The sequence below is a fragment of the Molothrus aeneus genome, chromosome 12, assembly GCF_037042795.1.
Source record: "Molothrus aeneus isolate 106 chromosome 12, BPBGC_Maene_1.0, whole genome shotgun sequence".
In the NCBI taxonomy this organism is placed as follows: Eukaryota; Metazoa; Chordata; class Aves; order Passeriformes; family Icteridae; genus Molothrus; species Molothrus aeneus.
In genome coordinates this window covers 19,293,307-19,310,321 of record NC_089657.1, presented here as the reverse complement: position 1 = coordinate 19,310,321, position 17,015 = coordinate 19,293,307, and the positions used below count along the sequence as shown (strand labels likewise).

At 49.9% G+C, this 17,015-nt stretch overlaps 2 protein-coding genes across 4 annotated transcripts; one reads left to right on the top strand and one right to left on the bottom strand.

Moving 5' to 3' along the window:
• Window positions 1–49: 49 nt before the first annotated feature.
• On the top strand, window positions 50–4,073 carry MKRN2OS (MKRN2 opposite strand). The gene is made up of 4 exons (XM_066558005.1): window positions 50–246; window positions 1,015–1,064; window positions 1,633–1,795; window positions 3,357–4,073. Exons 1-4 carry the CDS (start codon window positions 50–52, stop codon window positions 3,607–3,609), a joined length of 663 nt encoding a protein of 220 aa, XP_066414102.1. The 3' UTR covers window positions 3,610–4,073.
• On the bottom strand, window positions 2,062–14,400 carry TSEN2 (tRNA splicing endonuclease subunit 2). Of its 3 annotated transcripts, none has more exons than XM_066558002.1 (12): window positions 14,358–14,400; window positions 13,093–13,282; window positions 12,281–12,362; window positions 11,554–11,590; window positions 8,953–9,451; window positions 8,779–8,856; window positions 8,263–8,313; window positions 7,489–7,627; window positions 6,446–6,482; window positions 5,598–5,709; window positions 5,101–5,190; window positions 4,394–4,693 (listed from the first exon to the last, which is right to left on the bottom strand). In XM_066558002.1, exons 2-12 carry the CDS (start codon window positions 13,264–13,266, stop codon window positions 4,634–4,636), a joined length of 1,359 nt encoding a protein of 452 aa, XP_066414099.1. In that variant the 5' UTR covers window positions 13,267–13,282; window positions 14,358–14,400; the 3' UTR covers window positions 4,394–4,633. The 3 variants fall into 3 exon arrangements, with proteins under 3 accessions (XP_066414101.1, XP_066414099.1, XP_066414100.1); XM_066558003.1 differs by having other exon boundaries at window positions 14,364–14,398; XM_066558004.1 differs by lacking the exons at window positions 4,394–4,693; window positions 14,358–14,400 and adding an exon at window positions 2,062–2,251 and having other exon boundaries at window positions 13,093–13,862.
• Between the last annotated feature and the right edge of the window lie 2,615 nt (window positions 14,401–17,015).

Sequence of the window (17,015 nt, the reverse complement as noted above, 5' to 3'; positions counted from 1 at the left end):
CCCCGCGGCCGCGTTTCCGGCCGGACGGTTTTGGCCGGCGCGCCGAGCCATGGCGGTGCTGCGCGTGCGCCACTGCCGCGCGCTCCTGTACTGCCGGCGCGCGCCGCCGCGCTGCCCCGCGTGCGGAGGGGACCTGCGCGGAGCCGGGCTGGCCGCCGCGCCTGTGCGCCTGGACTGCCCCTTCCGGCACGGCCACCGGCAGCACCGCGCCTTCCTCGTCAGGCCCACCCGCGGCACCTTCCTGGAGTAACCGCCAGGGGGCGCTGCGGGAGCGCGGCGGGACGGGGAGGGGAAAGGGCGGGAACGGGGCGGGACCGGGAATGGGAATGGGAATGGGGAACGGGGAACGGGAATGGCAACGGGGCGGGACAGGGAATGGGAATGGGGAGGGAATGGGGCGGGACGGGGGAGTGGGAGAGAGGGAAATGGGGAGAGAACGGGGCGGGGCAGGGGAATGGGAATAGGGATGGGGAATGGGAATAGGGAATGGGGAAGGAACGGGGAGGGACATGGGGAATGGGAATGGAGAGGGAACGGGGCGGGACAGGGGAGTGGGAATGGGGAGGGAATGGGGCAGGACGTGGGAGTGGGAACGGGGAATGGGAATAGGGCGGGCACTGAGAGGGAAATGGGGAAGGAAAGGGGATGGGAAAGGGGCGGGCACTGAGGGAACGGGGAATGGAATGGAAGGGGAAGAGGGAGGGGAAGGGGGAATGGGAGGGGAAAGGGGTGGGAATAGGGATGGGAAAGGGGCGGGCACTGAGGGAACGGGGAGGGAAAAGGGCTGGGAAAGGGAATGGGTGGGGAAAGGGAAGGGAAAGGAAAACGAAGGGGGAAGGAAATGAAATGGGAAGACAAGGGAAGGGGTAAGGAAGGGGAAGGGAGCGGAAGGGAGCAGACGGGCCGGGGCTCAGGCCCCGGGGAAGGCCGGCTGTCCCCCGGCAGGTGTCGGGCAGCTCTGCCGGGCTGTAGCGGCCCCCGCTGTCCCTCAGAGCCGCTCTGCTCCTCCCGCAGCGGCTACGACGGGCACTGCGACCTGCACGTGGGCATCAGCAGCTCCCAGGGTGAGCAGCGCCCGCCGTGCCCCCTCAGGAGCCACCCCAGCTGCCACCCCTGCTGTTCTGGGCGTTCCTGCTCGGAATGTCCCGGGATGCGCTCACTGGGAATGGCCTCACCTTGCAGCACAGCTCCAGAGCAGAGCCATTCCCCCGAATGGATGAAACAGGCACTGAATGGAATAGACAGGTGCCTTCCACCCCTGGGATGAAAGGCTGGGCTTGCTTTAAAGGAATTACAGTTCAATTGAGTTAAACACAGTTTTTGCTAATTCTAAAAATTAAAAATCATTTTTAAAAGCCACATTACAAATCCTATTGGATTCTACCTAGAGTAGGCCCACCCTGCAAAACATCATTTCAGATGTGTATTTCATACAAAGCCAGTCTCCTTTGGGGGTCAAAAATGAAGCCTGGTTGCTGCTCTGATTATTAAAGGGCCAAGCCTTTTTTCAAACCAGGCTGTGAGAATGAGACCAGGTTTTTGCTGGAAACCAGGACTGCATTTCCTGCTCAGCTGGTGGGAAGCTGGGTCAGAAGAAAGGCCCAGAAGGGCTCTGTGTGTGTGTGTTTGCAGGTGTGGTGTACAACTACGACCAGGAGGGCGTGCACAGGGATGGCAGGGGCTGGGAGCAGTGCATCAGCATCCCCCTGGTGCAGCCAGACATGTGGGAGCTCTTGCAGCACTGGGACAGCCTCCTGGAGGAATTCTCCCTGGAACAGGCCTGGCTCCCTCACAGGTGTGTGTAACAGCTGGGGTGAGTTTGGGATGGGCTCTGGGGTCACTCAGGACACCATTCCTGGCAGCCTGGCCTGGCCTGGCTGCACAGAACGTTCAGAATTTTAAGTAAAACTCAGCTGCTGGAACATAAAAGCCCTAAAGCAAGAGGTGGCTTTAGGGAATTTTGCATTAAAGCCCCAGTTCAATGAACCATTACCTGCACACTGCTGAGTACAAAAGTCCAGGCACAAGTCCATAATTCTTTTTCTAGCAGTTTGAGGTGTATTTGCATTTAAAGGCTGAGCACAGCGATGGGATTCTTGCCCTGTTGCTGTTTTTGATGTAAGTGGTGAGAAATGGAAAGCAGGCTGATTCCTGCTCTGCTGGTGACAGAGCAGCTCTCCAGGAAAGCAGCACTCCTGGAACTGTCCCTCAGTGACAGCAGCTGTGACACTCACAGCCTGTCTGGGTGCCACTGAAAATGCAACCATAAAAGAAAAAAAAACCCATCAAATCAAAAGCATTTTTTAGCAATTTTCCATGTGCTGACTATAAAATTTTGGGGATCAAACATTACCCCCCTAAAGAACATAAAATTTCTATTTGAAATCAAATTTTCTAATATTTACAGAGCTGGTAAAACCAACAGAACTTGTGTCACTTTTACAGTTCCCAGTAATATTAAAAGTGCCTTGACATCCAAAGATCACTGGCAGAAGGGCAGAGATGTGTGCATCCCTTCTCCTGGCTTTCCCTGGTTTTTCTGACACAGTGACCTTTTTCCACAGCCACACCAGTGACCACTGAACTGAAAACAACTTTAATGAAATCCTCTGCTTATTTTTTCAGTGGACAGGAACTGCACTGAGCTAATCCTGTAACTCCTTTGGGTTCAGGCCAAACCTAATCTGGTTTTCTTGAGAGCTTTTCACTTACTGCAGGGTGGTAGAGAAATCACAGATAGGATTTGAAACGAGCTCCCACTCCCCCGTGGTGGCACACACACAATTAACTCTGGGGCTGCAGGAAAGGGCTGCTCACAAGAGCTGGAAGAGCAAAGCTTAACAAGGTAAAAGACAAAGAAGTATAAAAAATAAGAACTGCTTTTTGTCAAGCCTTGCAGCTCTCATTTTTACAGAGTTCAGGCTGGGAGGTGCCACTTGTGAGGAATATATGGAAGCACTGGCAGGGAGGGCGAGTAACTGGAGAGTATTCCTGGAGTAAACACTGCCCAGGAGTGGTGGTGGGTGCCAGTGCCCTGCTGAGGGGGGTTTGACACTGGCAGTGCCCTGCTGAGGGGGGTTTGGTGATGGCAGTGCCCTGCTGAGGGGTGTTTGACACTGGCAGTGCCCTGCTGAGGGGGGTTTGACAATGCCAGTGCCCTGCTGAGGGGGGTTTGACACTGGCAGGGCCCTGCTGAGGGGGGTTTGGTGATGGCAGTGCCCTGCTGAGTGAGGGGGTGTTTGGTCAGTGACACCGCCCCGCTCAGTGAGGAGTGTTTGGTCAGTGACACCGCCCCGCTCAGTGAGGAGTGTTTGGTCAGTGACACTGCCCCGCTCAGCGAGGGGATGTTTCCCCAGGTACGAGGAGCAGCAGCACAACTGTTTCACCTTCGCCTTGGCGTTCATCAACCGCGTGCGGCAGGGCCGGGGCGGGCCCGCCCTGAGCAAGGCGGAGTTCACGGAGCGCTTCCTGCTGGCCCGCAGCCGGGACGCCGCCCGCTACCTGCGGCTGCAGCAGCAGCTGGCTCACAGCGATGTCTACGTCGTGCCCTTGGCTGAGCACGAGCAGGAGCAGGAGAGCCTGCCTGGGATCCACAGCCCGCTGGAGTAGCGATGGGAAACGAGGGGATGGGGCTCCACCTCAGGGGTTAAGGTTCAGTGTGGTTAAAACACCATTAACTAAACCCTGCAGCTCAGGGAGGATCAGGATACTGAGCTTTTGTGCATTTCAGGGAAGTTACACACACACAATGTACACACGACTGAGAATTTCCATGGGAACTATTCCTGTGGAAAAATGATTTGTGATTTAACATTCACTGTGTGCTCTGTTGTGCAAAGACACTTCACACCAGAAATGAGAACTGCTGTGGAATTCAGGGATTTACAGATGAACTGTGGGAACTTCAGCTGTAGCAGACCAAAGTGGCCTTTTCTGTCATATTTGTTTGATGAGTGAAAAAGGGAACATATGCTTGTGTGCTGCTAAATCCCATCCTTGTCTGATGATTTCCTTTCCTGTCTGTTAATTGCTAAGAAATGTACCAACAAATAAATCCAGCCTCTTGCCTGTCAGATTTCTTTTTCCATTCTGAACTGCAGGGTAAAGGAAAGAAGCTGAGGTGGAGTTCAGATACCTGAATGTGAAGCTGCAAATCCCAAGGGAAGAAACACTTCTCACCCAGAGTGGGAGAGGTGCCCAGGCCCCAGAATAAATTTAAATTCTGGGAAGAGCTCCTCAATTCTGAGCTGTGATTGTAGAAGTTCCAGGGTCCCAACTGCAACAACCAAACCTCTCCCCAAATCTAAATTCGAATTCACCAAGACTGTGAAGTCAGGTTTGTGCTGCCATAATATCAGAAATACTGTTCCTAATGACTGCAGTGTAACCACCATTCAAACATGCACCTTTTTATCTTTTATATTTTGAGTTGGGACACAGCTTTTCATCTGCTCACGTACATTTTTCAGTAAAACATTCTCTCCAGTAAACATGATACAGCTCATTTTAAACAGCATTTATACACAGCATTTTAGGTTGCTAGGAAATGTTCTGAGGCAGCAGTTCATCATGAGATCAGGTGAAAACCAACAAGGAGTGGTTTTTAACAAGTGAGGTTTTCCTGTGCAGTCAGTTAAAGTTCATCGGGCTCGCTGCGCTCACGGGAGGAAACCCAACGGGACACGATCAGCTCCTGGAATAAAACCCAAGGAGGAAGGAAAATCCCAAAAGGCACAGGAAGTCAGTGGGGGATGGGGCCTAGGTCTGTACAACTGGTTATGTGTATGATGTGGCCACTGAGGTGTTTTAGCAGGTGACTCTGTTTGCTCCTGAAGAGAGCTGAGCTCTCACACTTTCCCCCCTCTTATTTCTGACCTTACCTCAGCCCTGCCATCTCCACAGGGTTTTAGGAAGCCCTAAATGCTGCCAGGCCCATTATCAGCAACATTCCCATTCCCACAGGAGGTGTAAAGCTTACAAAGATCCCACAATGCACTTTGCATGAAGGAATTGGATTGTATTGCAGTCACGTGTGCAAAACCCAAATCAAGGCAAAGAAGGCACAGTTGTCCCAGGGAGTGTGAAAAAGCAGGAACTCACCTGAACCTTGATTCTCTTCATGCACTCTGGGGTTGCCATCTCCTCTGCAGTCATGTCAGAAGGTCTGATCAGGTAGCACAGCATGAGCTCCTGTGGGCAGCAGCAAACACAGGAATCTCAGTGGGTTAGGGAAGCACCGTGGAGCTCACACTGACAGCCTCAGGGAAATTCCATCTCACTGCTCAAAGGAAAACCCTGGGACATGGAAAGGGCTTTAAAAACAGCAGTGGCAATCAGGAAACAAGGGTCCCTCAGGTCTTGCTGTTCCTCACACAACTTTCTAACATTTCTACAAGTGGCAGAACTTTCATAATTATTCTTATTTAACAATAATTCTCCCAGGATTCACCTGGATATTGATAAAGGAAACTTCTCTGCCACTGGCAGATCAACATATTGTTCAGCAGGAGGATTCTCTTCCCAGCCTCAGTCCAAGTCCCTGCCCTTTGGAGCCAAACTTTATCATCCCAAAGCTGCTTTTTCCCCAGAGCTTGTACCTTAGAAGCATTTGCATTTGTTCTGTTCAGCCCAGACAGGGACATCCAGCTGAGGGGTCTGCGAAGGGAACCTTCAAAATTATCATCCACCAACTCAGCAATGACAGAGTAACTGGGAAACACAGCAGGCAGGACAGGTCACAGAAAGGAAATTGGCATTTTCTGAGGACAACTCAAGAACCAGGGGCTAAAAACTGGCATTAAACAATCTGCCAGCTTGCAAACTGTGACATTGAGTCTTTCTATGAGGAAAAGAGGAGAAATACTGAAGTTGTGCATGTGCCCAGTGGTGCCTTCCCTCCCCACCCTTCTGATGTTTGTAGCATTCTCTTTGTTAATGCCAAGCTGACATTTATAACCAATTTATTATCTAGGAGTTTAACCTGTCTAGCCAACAAATAAAGACAATTATCATCCTTTCAAAGTTCTCCCAAATTACATAAATTACCCAGATCACCTCTTTTTCTCAATTAGTATTACAAAATCCGATTATTTTCCTGAGTCCATCATCATCTGAGTATAAATCCACTGCAGCTTGTGATTTTGAATGCCTGTTATGTATATTCAAAGAAATGGTGTCATTTTCTAAATTAGTACTACAAAATCCAATTATTTTCCTGAGTCCATCATCATCTGAGTATAAATCCACTGCAGCTTGTGATTTTGAATGCCTGTTATTTATATTTAAAGAATGGTGTCATTCAGCTCCTCTGCTGAAGGGATTTTCACATTCCCAGTGTGAACACAATGTATTTTGAGTGATGAGTGTGTGCTGAACCAGTGAAGATGCTAAACTGGTGTGAGTGCAATTGAACTGAAAGAAATGAGCAGAAACAGGAGTGTCAAACCTGGCATGGTAGAACGGGGGCCCTTTCCTATACAGCACTGAAACAAAAGAGAAACACCTCAGTCAGATCAGAGTTAAAAGGGTTTAATAGCAGGGCTCGTCAATATTGTCAAATGTTCTGTAAATTTTAATTACACAAGAAAAAAAAAACCTCAAGTCTTCTGAATTCTGCTCAGAATTAGGCTGTCCCAGCAAGTGGAGAGAGGGAAGAGCAGCAGAGTGACTCAGGGCAGGGCAGGTCAAAGGCAAGGCAGAAGAACTTTAGGAATTAGCAATTGTAGGAAAGAGTTTAGGATGGGATTTTTTGGCAGGGATGATGAATTCAGCCAGAGCTACACCCTGACCTAAAGGACTTGCTCAGCACACCCCCCAAAATGTGCCACCACTTCAGCAGCATTAAAACACCTGCTGGGCTGCACACATCCAAAAGCACCTGACTCAGTGCACATTCTGTAATAACAGGCATTGCTGCACTGCTTGTGTTGACATGAGCCAAACTGAGCTCTTGAGCTCCTCAGCAAGGACACCACTCATTAATTCTGTAATATTAAACCTCCAACCAAGAATACAAAAGAGCCAAGTCCATTCTGTAGCTCCCCCAAAACCCACACAAAGAAACAGTGCTGGCAGTGAGCTCAGCAGAAGTCCAGCTTCTCTTAACTGGGATGGATGAGGTGCATGAACTTTATTGAGGATTGGGATCTGAAATCAAACCTGTTATTCTAGAGACTGTTAACACTGCAGGAGATGAGTTTAGGAGAGGACAGAGAAAGTTGGGAAGGGAATTTCAGTGCAATCCTGTAGGAATTATGAACCTCATGAAGCAAACCAGACCTTCCAAGCTGTCTCTTCACCTCCTGGATATGGGATGTTCCTTTCCTCTCCCATCCCAACTTCACTGCTAACCCCAAACATCCTCTGCCAACTGCAAGCAGCAAAGGCTGCTCCAGTCCAGCAGCTCCTCACTGAGTTCCCCTCTGGAGTTCTGCCTTGCCTGGAGGAGGGCTGGGCAGGAAATGACCCCATTTTTGGGGAGGTACTCACAGAGATCCGTGCCATACTTCAGCCCCACCTTGGGCACCCAGCCCTTGCCCCTGAAGTAGTGGTAGGCCATGTAGGTGGTTTTGAAATCAGGCTTCACCTCACTGAACACTTGCCACAGCTTCACGATGCTCAGGGGCTCCTGCAAAGCACACAGCACTGAGATAAACCAGCCATGCTCTGCTGCACAGCATGAAAAATCCCAAACACCACAGCAGCAAATCCCAAACACCACAGCAGCAAATCCCAAATAAATAGCACAGGCTGCTGCACAGAGCAGGAACTGCAGCCAGCAAAGCAGAACCCCTGGATTCAAGGCAGGAACCTGCTGCTCCACTTAGTGGCTCTTTTAGGCAGTTCACAACCAGACCCATAATAAAGGAAAGGCTGATAAATCTTCAACTAAAAGCACAGGTTTGAATTATTATGGCATTACATGAATTAATGCTTAAAACTCCAAGGAGTTTTGCCATCTCAGGTGTGATTATTTACTATATTATTTCTCCTATAATTCCTGCCTAAGTTAAAACAAAAATCCTTTCTCTGCAGACAGACAGTGCTTAATTATATTGGTCTTGGTAAACTTAAAGCTTTCAGAGCTGCATTTCCTAAACAGAAATACCATTATTTGTAAGAAAACCTTCCCAGTTCCTGTGTTTGATATTTCCTCCTCCAGAATTAACAGCACAAATCTCTGCCATACAGGTGAAGATTCAGACCAAACCATATCCAGAGAAAAAGCATCCCCAGTAATCCAAAATTAATCCAATCTCTTACCTCACCATAATAAATGCTTAAACATCCCAGAGCATACACCAGGAAAAAAGCCTGAAAAAACAAACAGAGGCACTTTAACTGACAGCTACATTCCTCCTGTAGTTTATACACAAAGCCTGGCAAGAACAAAGACTCCATTCATTAATTTCCTACAATGTCATCCCTGCTGGAGGCATACTGTTAAAACTGACATGTAAATACAATGAGAAGCACCAGAATTGAAACAGGATTCATATCAATGTTGTATTCCTGGTGTTTCTGTATTTAAGTGCTGTCACAGGTCTCTGTGTCAGTGGGATTACTCACCTAAAGCAAACAGGATTGGACTCTGTTTTTAACCATCTCAGGCAATTATCACAGCATATTAAAGCTAAGTTGATGACTAAGACAATCCAGGTCCTTAGAGACACAGGACCCAGTATTTTAGAACCATATTTTCAATGACAGTGTAACATAGATTAAGGTTTACTTTTCCAGATGAAAAGCAAACTAACTTGCACTGTGCTTGACACATACCTCTTCCAAGCTGAGTTGTAAGTACTCAAAAATCCTAAATGGGTTTTTTCTGCATACTAATACTTCCTTCTTGACAAGCTACAAGAAAAATTGACTATTATTAAAATGTTGAACTGGAAAAAATAATGAATTCTGAAAGTAGTTTTGTCTAAAAGATTAGATCATTTTTCTTACATTCTCATGTGCATGAGTGGAGTCATCCTCAGGACAGGAGCTTCCTTCTTCCTCCTCTTGCACCAGCACATATTCTGGAGCACATTCCCTGGAGTCCATCCCCTCCCAAGCCCTCTGCTCAGGGCTCTGCTTCCCCTCGAGGCCCCAGAGCACAGGAGGGTGCCTGTGGCAGGACCCTTCAGCCATTTCCCTGGGATCCCCCTGTTCCTGGTCCCTGGAGGCACTCCCAGGATCCAGGGCTGCATCTCCTCCCTCCTTGGAGTGCTGCTTCTGACCCTCAGGGCTTTGGGCTCCCTCCCTGCCAGCAGATTTCCTGCACACTTCTGCATTTCCTGGGCTCCCTGTGGGGCAGCTGTGCTCAGTCTGTCCATCCCCATCCCCTGTGCAGAAGGGCAGCCCCAGGGGCTGGGTGTAACTCTCCAGGATTCTGCTGATGGAGCAGCTGTCCAGGCCCTGCTCCTGCAGCACGCTCTGAGCCCACTGCACGCGGCGCTGGTACCTGGGGAACACAGAAAGGAGGAACTGCGGGGATTGATCCTTTAATTCAACTGCAAACCCCAGAGGGTGCAGCACAAACAGCCCCAGCAGCTGTGGGCACAAATGGGATCAGTGCTGGGGGCTCCAGGTTTTAGGGAGCCTCATGAACACCAGGATTCTGCTGCCTGCTGTGCCTTTGCTTGGCCTTTCCAGTTCCCTGGCAGCAAACAGCATTGCTGAGCCCTGCCAAGGGCTGGGCAGCTTCACCAGGCACAAGGTCCCTTCTCCCATAAAAGCCTCAAGCCTGAGTTCCCCACAAATTTGGAATTGGAATTGCGGGATAGAAACATGGAACAAGAGCTTCAGCTTTTATACAGCCAAGGACTGAGAGCAGGAGCTGCAAAACTCTGCTGTAACTGCCCTGGAAACAGCAATGGCACAGCAGGAACAGCAGTGGAAAATCCTCCAGTGGGAATCACCGTTTGGAACCAACCCCCTCAGTTTGAACACAGAAAGGAGGAACTGCGGGGATTGATCCTTTAATTCAACTGCAAACCCCAGAGGGTGCAGCACAAACAGCCCCAGCAGCTGTGGGCACAAATGGGATCAGTGCTGGGGGCTCCAGGTTTTAGGGAGCCTCATGAACACCAGGATTCTGCTGCCTGCTGCGCCTTTGCTTGGCCTTTCCAGTTCCCTGGCAGCAAACAGCATTGCTGAGCCCTGCCAAGGGCTGGGCAGCTTCACCAGGCACAAGGTCCCTTCTCCCATGAAATCTTAAGCCTGAGTTCCCCACAAATTTGGAATTGGAATTGCAGGATAGAAACATGGAACAAGAGCTTCAGCTTTTATACAGCCAAGGACTGAGAGCAGGAGCTGCAAAACTCTGCTGTAACTGCCCTGGAAACAGCAATGGCACAGCAGGAACAGCAGTGGAAAATCCTCCAGTGGGAATCACCGTTTGGAACCAAACCCCTAAGTTATATCCTTAAGAAATGACAATAATCCCATCACTGAGATATTTACAACTTTCAGCTACTATTTCTAATAGTCTTCAATCATGACAGAGTTTTTAGAGCCTTTTCTCTTGGAATATAACATTAATTCATTATTAATAACATTTAATGTTATTAAAATAACATGAAGTCAGTTGAAACATGACTCTTCACTCTGGGAAGGTGAAAATCTTGCACAGCATTTTTTATTTCCCTGAACAAAATCCTCAGGCAGCAACTTCAGCCCAGGTAACAAGGACATTAAATGCAAATTCCAGGTGTCAAACACAAGTGGCCCCTGCAGGCTCCTGATAAAGCTGGATAATTCAGGGCTCTGCTCTTTGTTATATAAAGGACACTCCTCTCTGTCCTATTATTTAATTACCATTTAATTTGCACTTGCAGGTTTCTACAGAGGCAGAGCATTTTAAATAAAATCACACTTTCATTGATGCTCAGCATCTGCAAGCAGCAGTAACTGTAGCAGCATTAGTAATAATATGGTTACTTTTTTCCTTACCTAAAATTGAGGGCTGCAGGAGCAGAGTTTTCAAATTCAAGTGAATTTTTAAAGTTATCATAGAATTGAGTAACTCACCTGCACATGCTTAATAGTTTATACACTATTTAAACAGAAAAACAAAAAGTAGCCCAACACTGTTTTGCCAAATGTACAAACCACCAATGTTAACTGAGACTTAAAAAAAAAGGTAAAATATCCAAGTATTGTAAAAGTTCAAGAGCTGCTTCAGCTACACCATAAAAACCCACTATGGAAATGGAAGAGATATTTTAAATAGCCTGCCCCAGAAACTTCTTTTCCTGCTCCTCACTTGAAGAATGTTTATTATGCTTGTAATTGTTATGAATTAATTACCCATTCTATGCATGCACTCAGCCTTGGCTTCTATTCAGCAATCAACACCTGCATGAAAAACCACCCCGAGGATCATCCCCTACCCTATTTCTGCTTCTTCTAAAGTGATTTAGAAATGAAATAATGAGAAAATAAATGGAAGCAAGTCACCCTCAGTATTTATACAGCCAGCAACCTGAAACCCAGTGTGAGAAATAGAAACCAGGACAATCTGTTTCCTAAAAACACCAAGAAAAAAGCAAATTATTCACTTACTTTTGAGCTGTAATTATGGGCATGCTGGTGTTGACACCTGTGTAAAGAAAAAGGATCCATTGTTTTAGCAATATAAGGATGGGTTTGTGTGATTTTGGTCACTGGGTGATCTGCAGCCTGGGAATTGTCCCCATTTTCAGTCCTCAAAGCCATTTTGGTGCCACTTTTCAAGCAGGGACACAGCAGAACCAGGAAAGGTACAAATGTAACAGGCTGCACAGAGGAGAATTAAATACACATTTTTCTCCAATTATGGAGGGACAGGATAAAATAATCCAGTGATGGCACTGGGACTTCACTGTCATGGCAGAGGTGAGTACAAAATGAGGTTTTACATAAATGGCCAAGAGCAGAATGGGTTTGACTGGCTCCAGGCAGACTGAAACCTTCACCAATCCTTCCCTCATCATTGCAGGGACACCAGAATCTGCAGATTAAACCCAAGGAAAGTAAGGGGGAACAAAGCCCCAGGATGATCCCTTTACTTCAGTCTTCCCAAGCAACAACTCAGTGAAGGTTTGGGTGAATGCACTAAGGAATAATCCACATGGATTTCAACTCTTGGATTGTTCCTAGGCATGAGAGAAGGGGAGAGACAGATATCCTTCACCTGATCCAATCCAGCAGATTATTCTGCATGTAATTTATAGAAATATACTTTCAGGGGGTGAGGAAAGGTGAGAAGAACTCCCAGAGCAGTGCTGAGCTCCCAGGAGCCCCCATTTACCTCTCCACTTGGCCAGCAGCTGAGGATCTGAAATGCTGAACACTGGGCGGCTCCTGGAGAGGATCCCTTTGCCAAAATAGCCCTGCAAAGGACAGAAACCCCCAAATCATCTCATGGCACACAAATTAACTTCTACCCCCTTATAAAATGTGCAATGGTGACACCAGCTGGAACAAACAGCTCAACTCCTGCAGCATTTCAGCCCTGCCTAAAGCTTGTGTAGCTGCTGGTTCAGTATTCAACACCTGATTTAACCAAGTGTTTAAATCCCATTTAGCCTGGAGAGTGTTGGGTCTTTTCCCTGAACTCTAAATATTTGTCAGCCAAAAGCTCCCAGCAAATGTTTGAAAACAACACCTGAAACCAAGGAGATACCACTGCATTAGAATGGTACTCAGACAGAAAAAACTGAACACAGCTTGTTTTACAGAGGAATAAATCACTCTGAAGTTCAAAGAATTATACAAGCACTTGTAAAACATTATAATTTCAACCACTTGAGCTTTAAAAACAAGAAAATGCTTTGAAAAGTTGCACAAAATGCTGAAAGGAGACATAAACATGAAGGCTTTGCAGCTGTTTCTTAGCTCACAATGTCACTTCATTCCAACATTTATTTGCTTGGATAAGAAAGATTTTTCACATTTCATACAGAATATATTTTTTTTTTGTACTGATTTCAGGAGAGAAGGGAAATATGGAGAATCACAGGAGGCTGAAGGGGCAGGAAAGATAAAGGCAGCAGATTTGAACCAGTATTGTTTTACCTGCATTTAAAACACTACAAACATTGTGCAAACAGGGTGCAGCACCTTGTTGTAGAGCTGTTCAATATCCTCGGGGTTCCTCACAATCACATTGTTGTTGATGATCTCAGCCTGGCAGAGTCTGAAATCCTTCCCTCCCACATCCACAGGAAAGGGAGCCTTGTAGGTCTCGAAAACTCTTCTTTTCCTTTTTGGGGGGTGAAAAACTGCTTCTGCCATGTCTTAATTTATCCTCCTAAGAAGTGGAAAGAAAAGATTTAACACCCAGGAATTAAGGTTCACCCATTTTTTTTGTATTTCAGCAAGACCCCTCCTACAGCAGCACATTCTCCGTGGATCCTGCAGGGTAACACAGGTTTAATTCTGCAACTCAAACAGGCAGGGATGTGCTGGAGATCTCGGATCTGCCTCTGGGGCATCCCCAGCACAGCAGCCAGAGCTCATGAAGGAAACTCCAGCAATAAAGGAGTAAAACACATCCAGGAACAAAGCAGAGCAACGAGCACAAAAGCAGAAACCATACAAGTGCTTAAATATGAAGCGATGTGAACAGCGTGAGCTCCAGCAGCGCTGGGGCAGCGCTCGCAGAGCAGGGCGGCACTGCGGGGCCGTGTGTGCAGGACCGGGGCTCACAGGGGCATCCCGGGGCTCACAGGGGCATCCCGGGGCTCCCTCCAGCTCCGACACCCTGGGGCTCTGGCACTGCAGGAGAGCCACGGCCCGGCAGGATTCTCCGCCTGACACCGGGATCCGCTGGGCCGAGGGACCGGGATCCGCTGTGCCAATGGACGGCGAGCAGCGATCCCCTCCGGGATCCTTCAGGGCTGCCCCGGGATCCATTCATGGCTGCCCCGGGAGCACCTCAGGGCTGCCCCGGATCCCCTCAGGGCTGTCCCGGGATCCCCTCAGGGCTGCCCCGGATCCCCTCAGGGCTGCCCCGGATCCCCTCAGGGCTGTCCCGGGATCCCCTCAGGGCTGCCCCGCATCCCCTCAGGACTGTCCCGGATCCCCTCAGGGCTGCCCCGGGATCCCCTCAGGGCTGTCCCGGATCCCCTCAGGGCTGCCCCGGGATCACCTCAGGGCTGCTCCGGGAGCTCCCCGGGATAGCCGGGCCCTGCTGAAAGACCCGCACTCGGCCCGGGGTGTCCCGGTGGGCTCCGGGGCAGTGTCTGGTCCCGGCGTATCCCGGTGGGTTTGAGGGGCAGTGTCCGGTCCCGGGGTATCCCGGTGGGTTTGAGGGGCAGTGCCCGGTCCCGGGGGGTTCGGGCAGACCAGCCGGGCCGTTCCCGCCGCCCGCGCGCACCACGCACCGTCACCGTCACTGTCACCGTCACCGCCGCGCCGCCACCGCGCCTGCGCACTGAGCCCGCGCGGGAACGGCCCCGCCCCGAGCCCGGCCCGGCCCCGCCCCGAGCCCAGCCCGGCCCCGCCCCGAGCCCGGCCCGGCCCCGCCCCGAGCCCGGCCCGAGCCCGCCCCGGCCCCGCCCCGGCCCCGCCCCGAGCCCGCCCCGGCCCCGCCCGGGTGTCCCGCCCCGCTCCGCCCCGCTCCGCTCCTGGTACCGGTCCCGCTCCGTCCCCAGTCACGGTCTATCCCCCGTCCCGCTCCGTCCCCGGCTGTGCTCCATCCCCGTCCCGCTCCATCCCCGTGCATCGGTCCCGCTCCGTTCCCGCCAGCGGGTTCGGTCCCGCTTCGTCCCAAGCCCAGAGGGAGATCCACTCCGTGCCGGGGGTTCCGGTCCTGCTTCACCCCGGTCCCGCTCCATCCCCGGTCCAGGGGAGGTTTCGGTCCCGTTCCATCCCCGCCGTGCGGGCCCGGTCCCGCTCGGGTGTCCCGCCCCGGCAGAGGTGAGGCCGCGGTGTCCCGGCCCCGGCTGCCGGCCCCGAGCGAGGGATGCTCCCAGCAGGGAAGGACCGGGAATGTGCTCCCGGCTCTGCTGCCGGGCTGCGGTGATGTCCCCGCCGGGCTGCGGGGCTGTCCCCGCCGGGATGTGCTGGTGTCCCTCCCGGGGACAAATCACACGGCACTGGCGGCTTTAGCGCGACCGAAGTGAGAGAAGCTTTTGGAGTGAGCGATGAGCTCCTCCATGAGCAGCGGCAGAGCCACACGCGGAGATGGTTAATTAGAGACAGGGACAATGTTCTGCTCATTTGGGGACAGCGCAGGGACAATGTTCTGCTCATTTGGCTCCGGGACAAAGCCCGCGGCTCGGTGGCACCCGGGACAAGGCACCGCTGTCCCGCCAGGTGAGGCTGATCCCGCAGCTCAGAGCCAGCTGGGCACGACAGGTTTGTGCAGCTATAAAAGAAAAGCACCTGAATAAAATACAAAGCATTTTCACTATTAGGACCTGGTGTCTCTTTTTCTACAGCTTGAGCCCTGCTTGTCCAACCCATGGTCACACCTTCACCTGCTCCTGTTTGAGGCACCTGGGAGGTGCCACTGTCACACAAAGAGGAGAGAGACAATTTGGCTGCAGGGATGCAGACTCAGCAGAGAATTCTGATTCTCAGCAGAGATCAGGGAATTCCCTGATGAAAAGCTGTAATAATACGTCCTTCTTAGGAGGTATTTTATCTCATTCCTGTTTTTTTATGGTGAGCCAAAGGGCAGGCAATAGTGATTACAAGGCCAGACAGGAATTATTGCACAAAACATGAGAACACTCAGCTTGTGTTCTTACAGTTATTGCCTGCAGAGGTGTGCTTGATACACCAGCTCAGGACTTTTTGATGTTGGTTTGCATAAAAAGTGTTGAAGCCAAACCTCAGAGGGGCCTGATGTGATCCTGTCACCAAAGTACAGAGATGCTCTGGTAACTTCAGGTTCATTCTCAGAGCTCTGCAATAGAAATACCCAAATTAAAATATTCCAGGCAACAAAATGAAAGTGGCCCAGCATCAAAGATGCCACTCTCAAACCAAGTCTCACTTGAATGAAAGAAAGTTTATCTCTGCTAGCTGTATCTGGATTTTCTCTTTGTGCAGACACATTTACTATGAGACATTCCCTGCAGGGAGAAGCAGACAAAACACGACGAGCTACAGGCCACTCACATTTCATTATCAGCCTGCAGCCTTGGAGAGAACCCACAGCCAGCCCTCAATTAACTCACTCACACTCCTGTTTCTTCAACCCATAATCTGCTCCCGTCCCTGATAAGCCCAGATCGAGCTGCAGCCAGAACTTGCTGTCTGAAGGACAAGCTTTGGATGAGTCACACCTCGTTTCTTTTATCTATCAATTTCTTCTATCAGTAATTGTGCAGACACTCTCGGCAGTGTCTGCATGTCCCTGCTGCTGCTGAGGCAGCTCAGAGCAAGCAGCTCCCTGGTGACAGGCTCTGAGCTGGGGCCCTCGGGGTCACCAGGGAGTCAGGAATGTCACCCTGCTGTCAGGAGCCACGGGGAGAGGCACACTGTGAGAATCCGTGTCTCAACACAGCAGCACAAGGCTGAAATCACCCAGTCTAGAAATTGTACAGTGCACAGAAATTAAGGTGTCCAGGGCATCTACACAGGAGCACAGATACTTGCATGGATATACCCATCAAAAACTAACAGTAAGGTTAGGACTTAGTCTTTTGTCCTTGGGTGTGTGTGGCAGCCATCTTGACACCTTCAGTGTCATGCTTTTTATAGCCACAAGAATGGAAAATTTGGTGGGTGATTGGTTGATGATTTATGATCATTGTTTGTATTTTTGTTTGATTTTTTGGGGGGGTGTTAATTCTATGTTTGTTTTGAGGTGGTTATGGAGTGATGATGACAGTTGGTTATGGTTTTTGACACTAGGAAATATAGAGGAAGGTTAATTGGAAGTGTATTGATTGTTGCAGACATCTTTTATGAAAAATCCTTTCCTTAGGATTTTTCCTCCTGAGAAGCTGAGAGGCCTCAGGAACAAACTGTAACCAATGGTTATCTGCTGCTGTGGAATGCAACAGGTGGATCTTTAATTAGCCCATCTT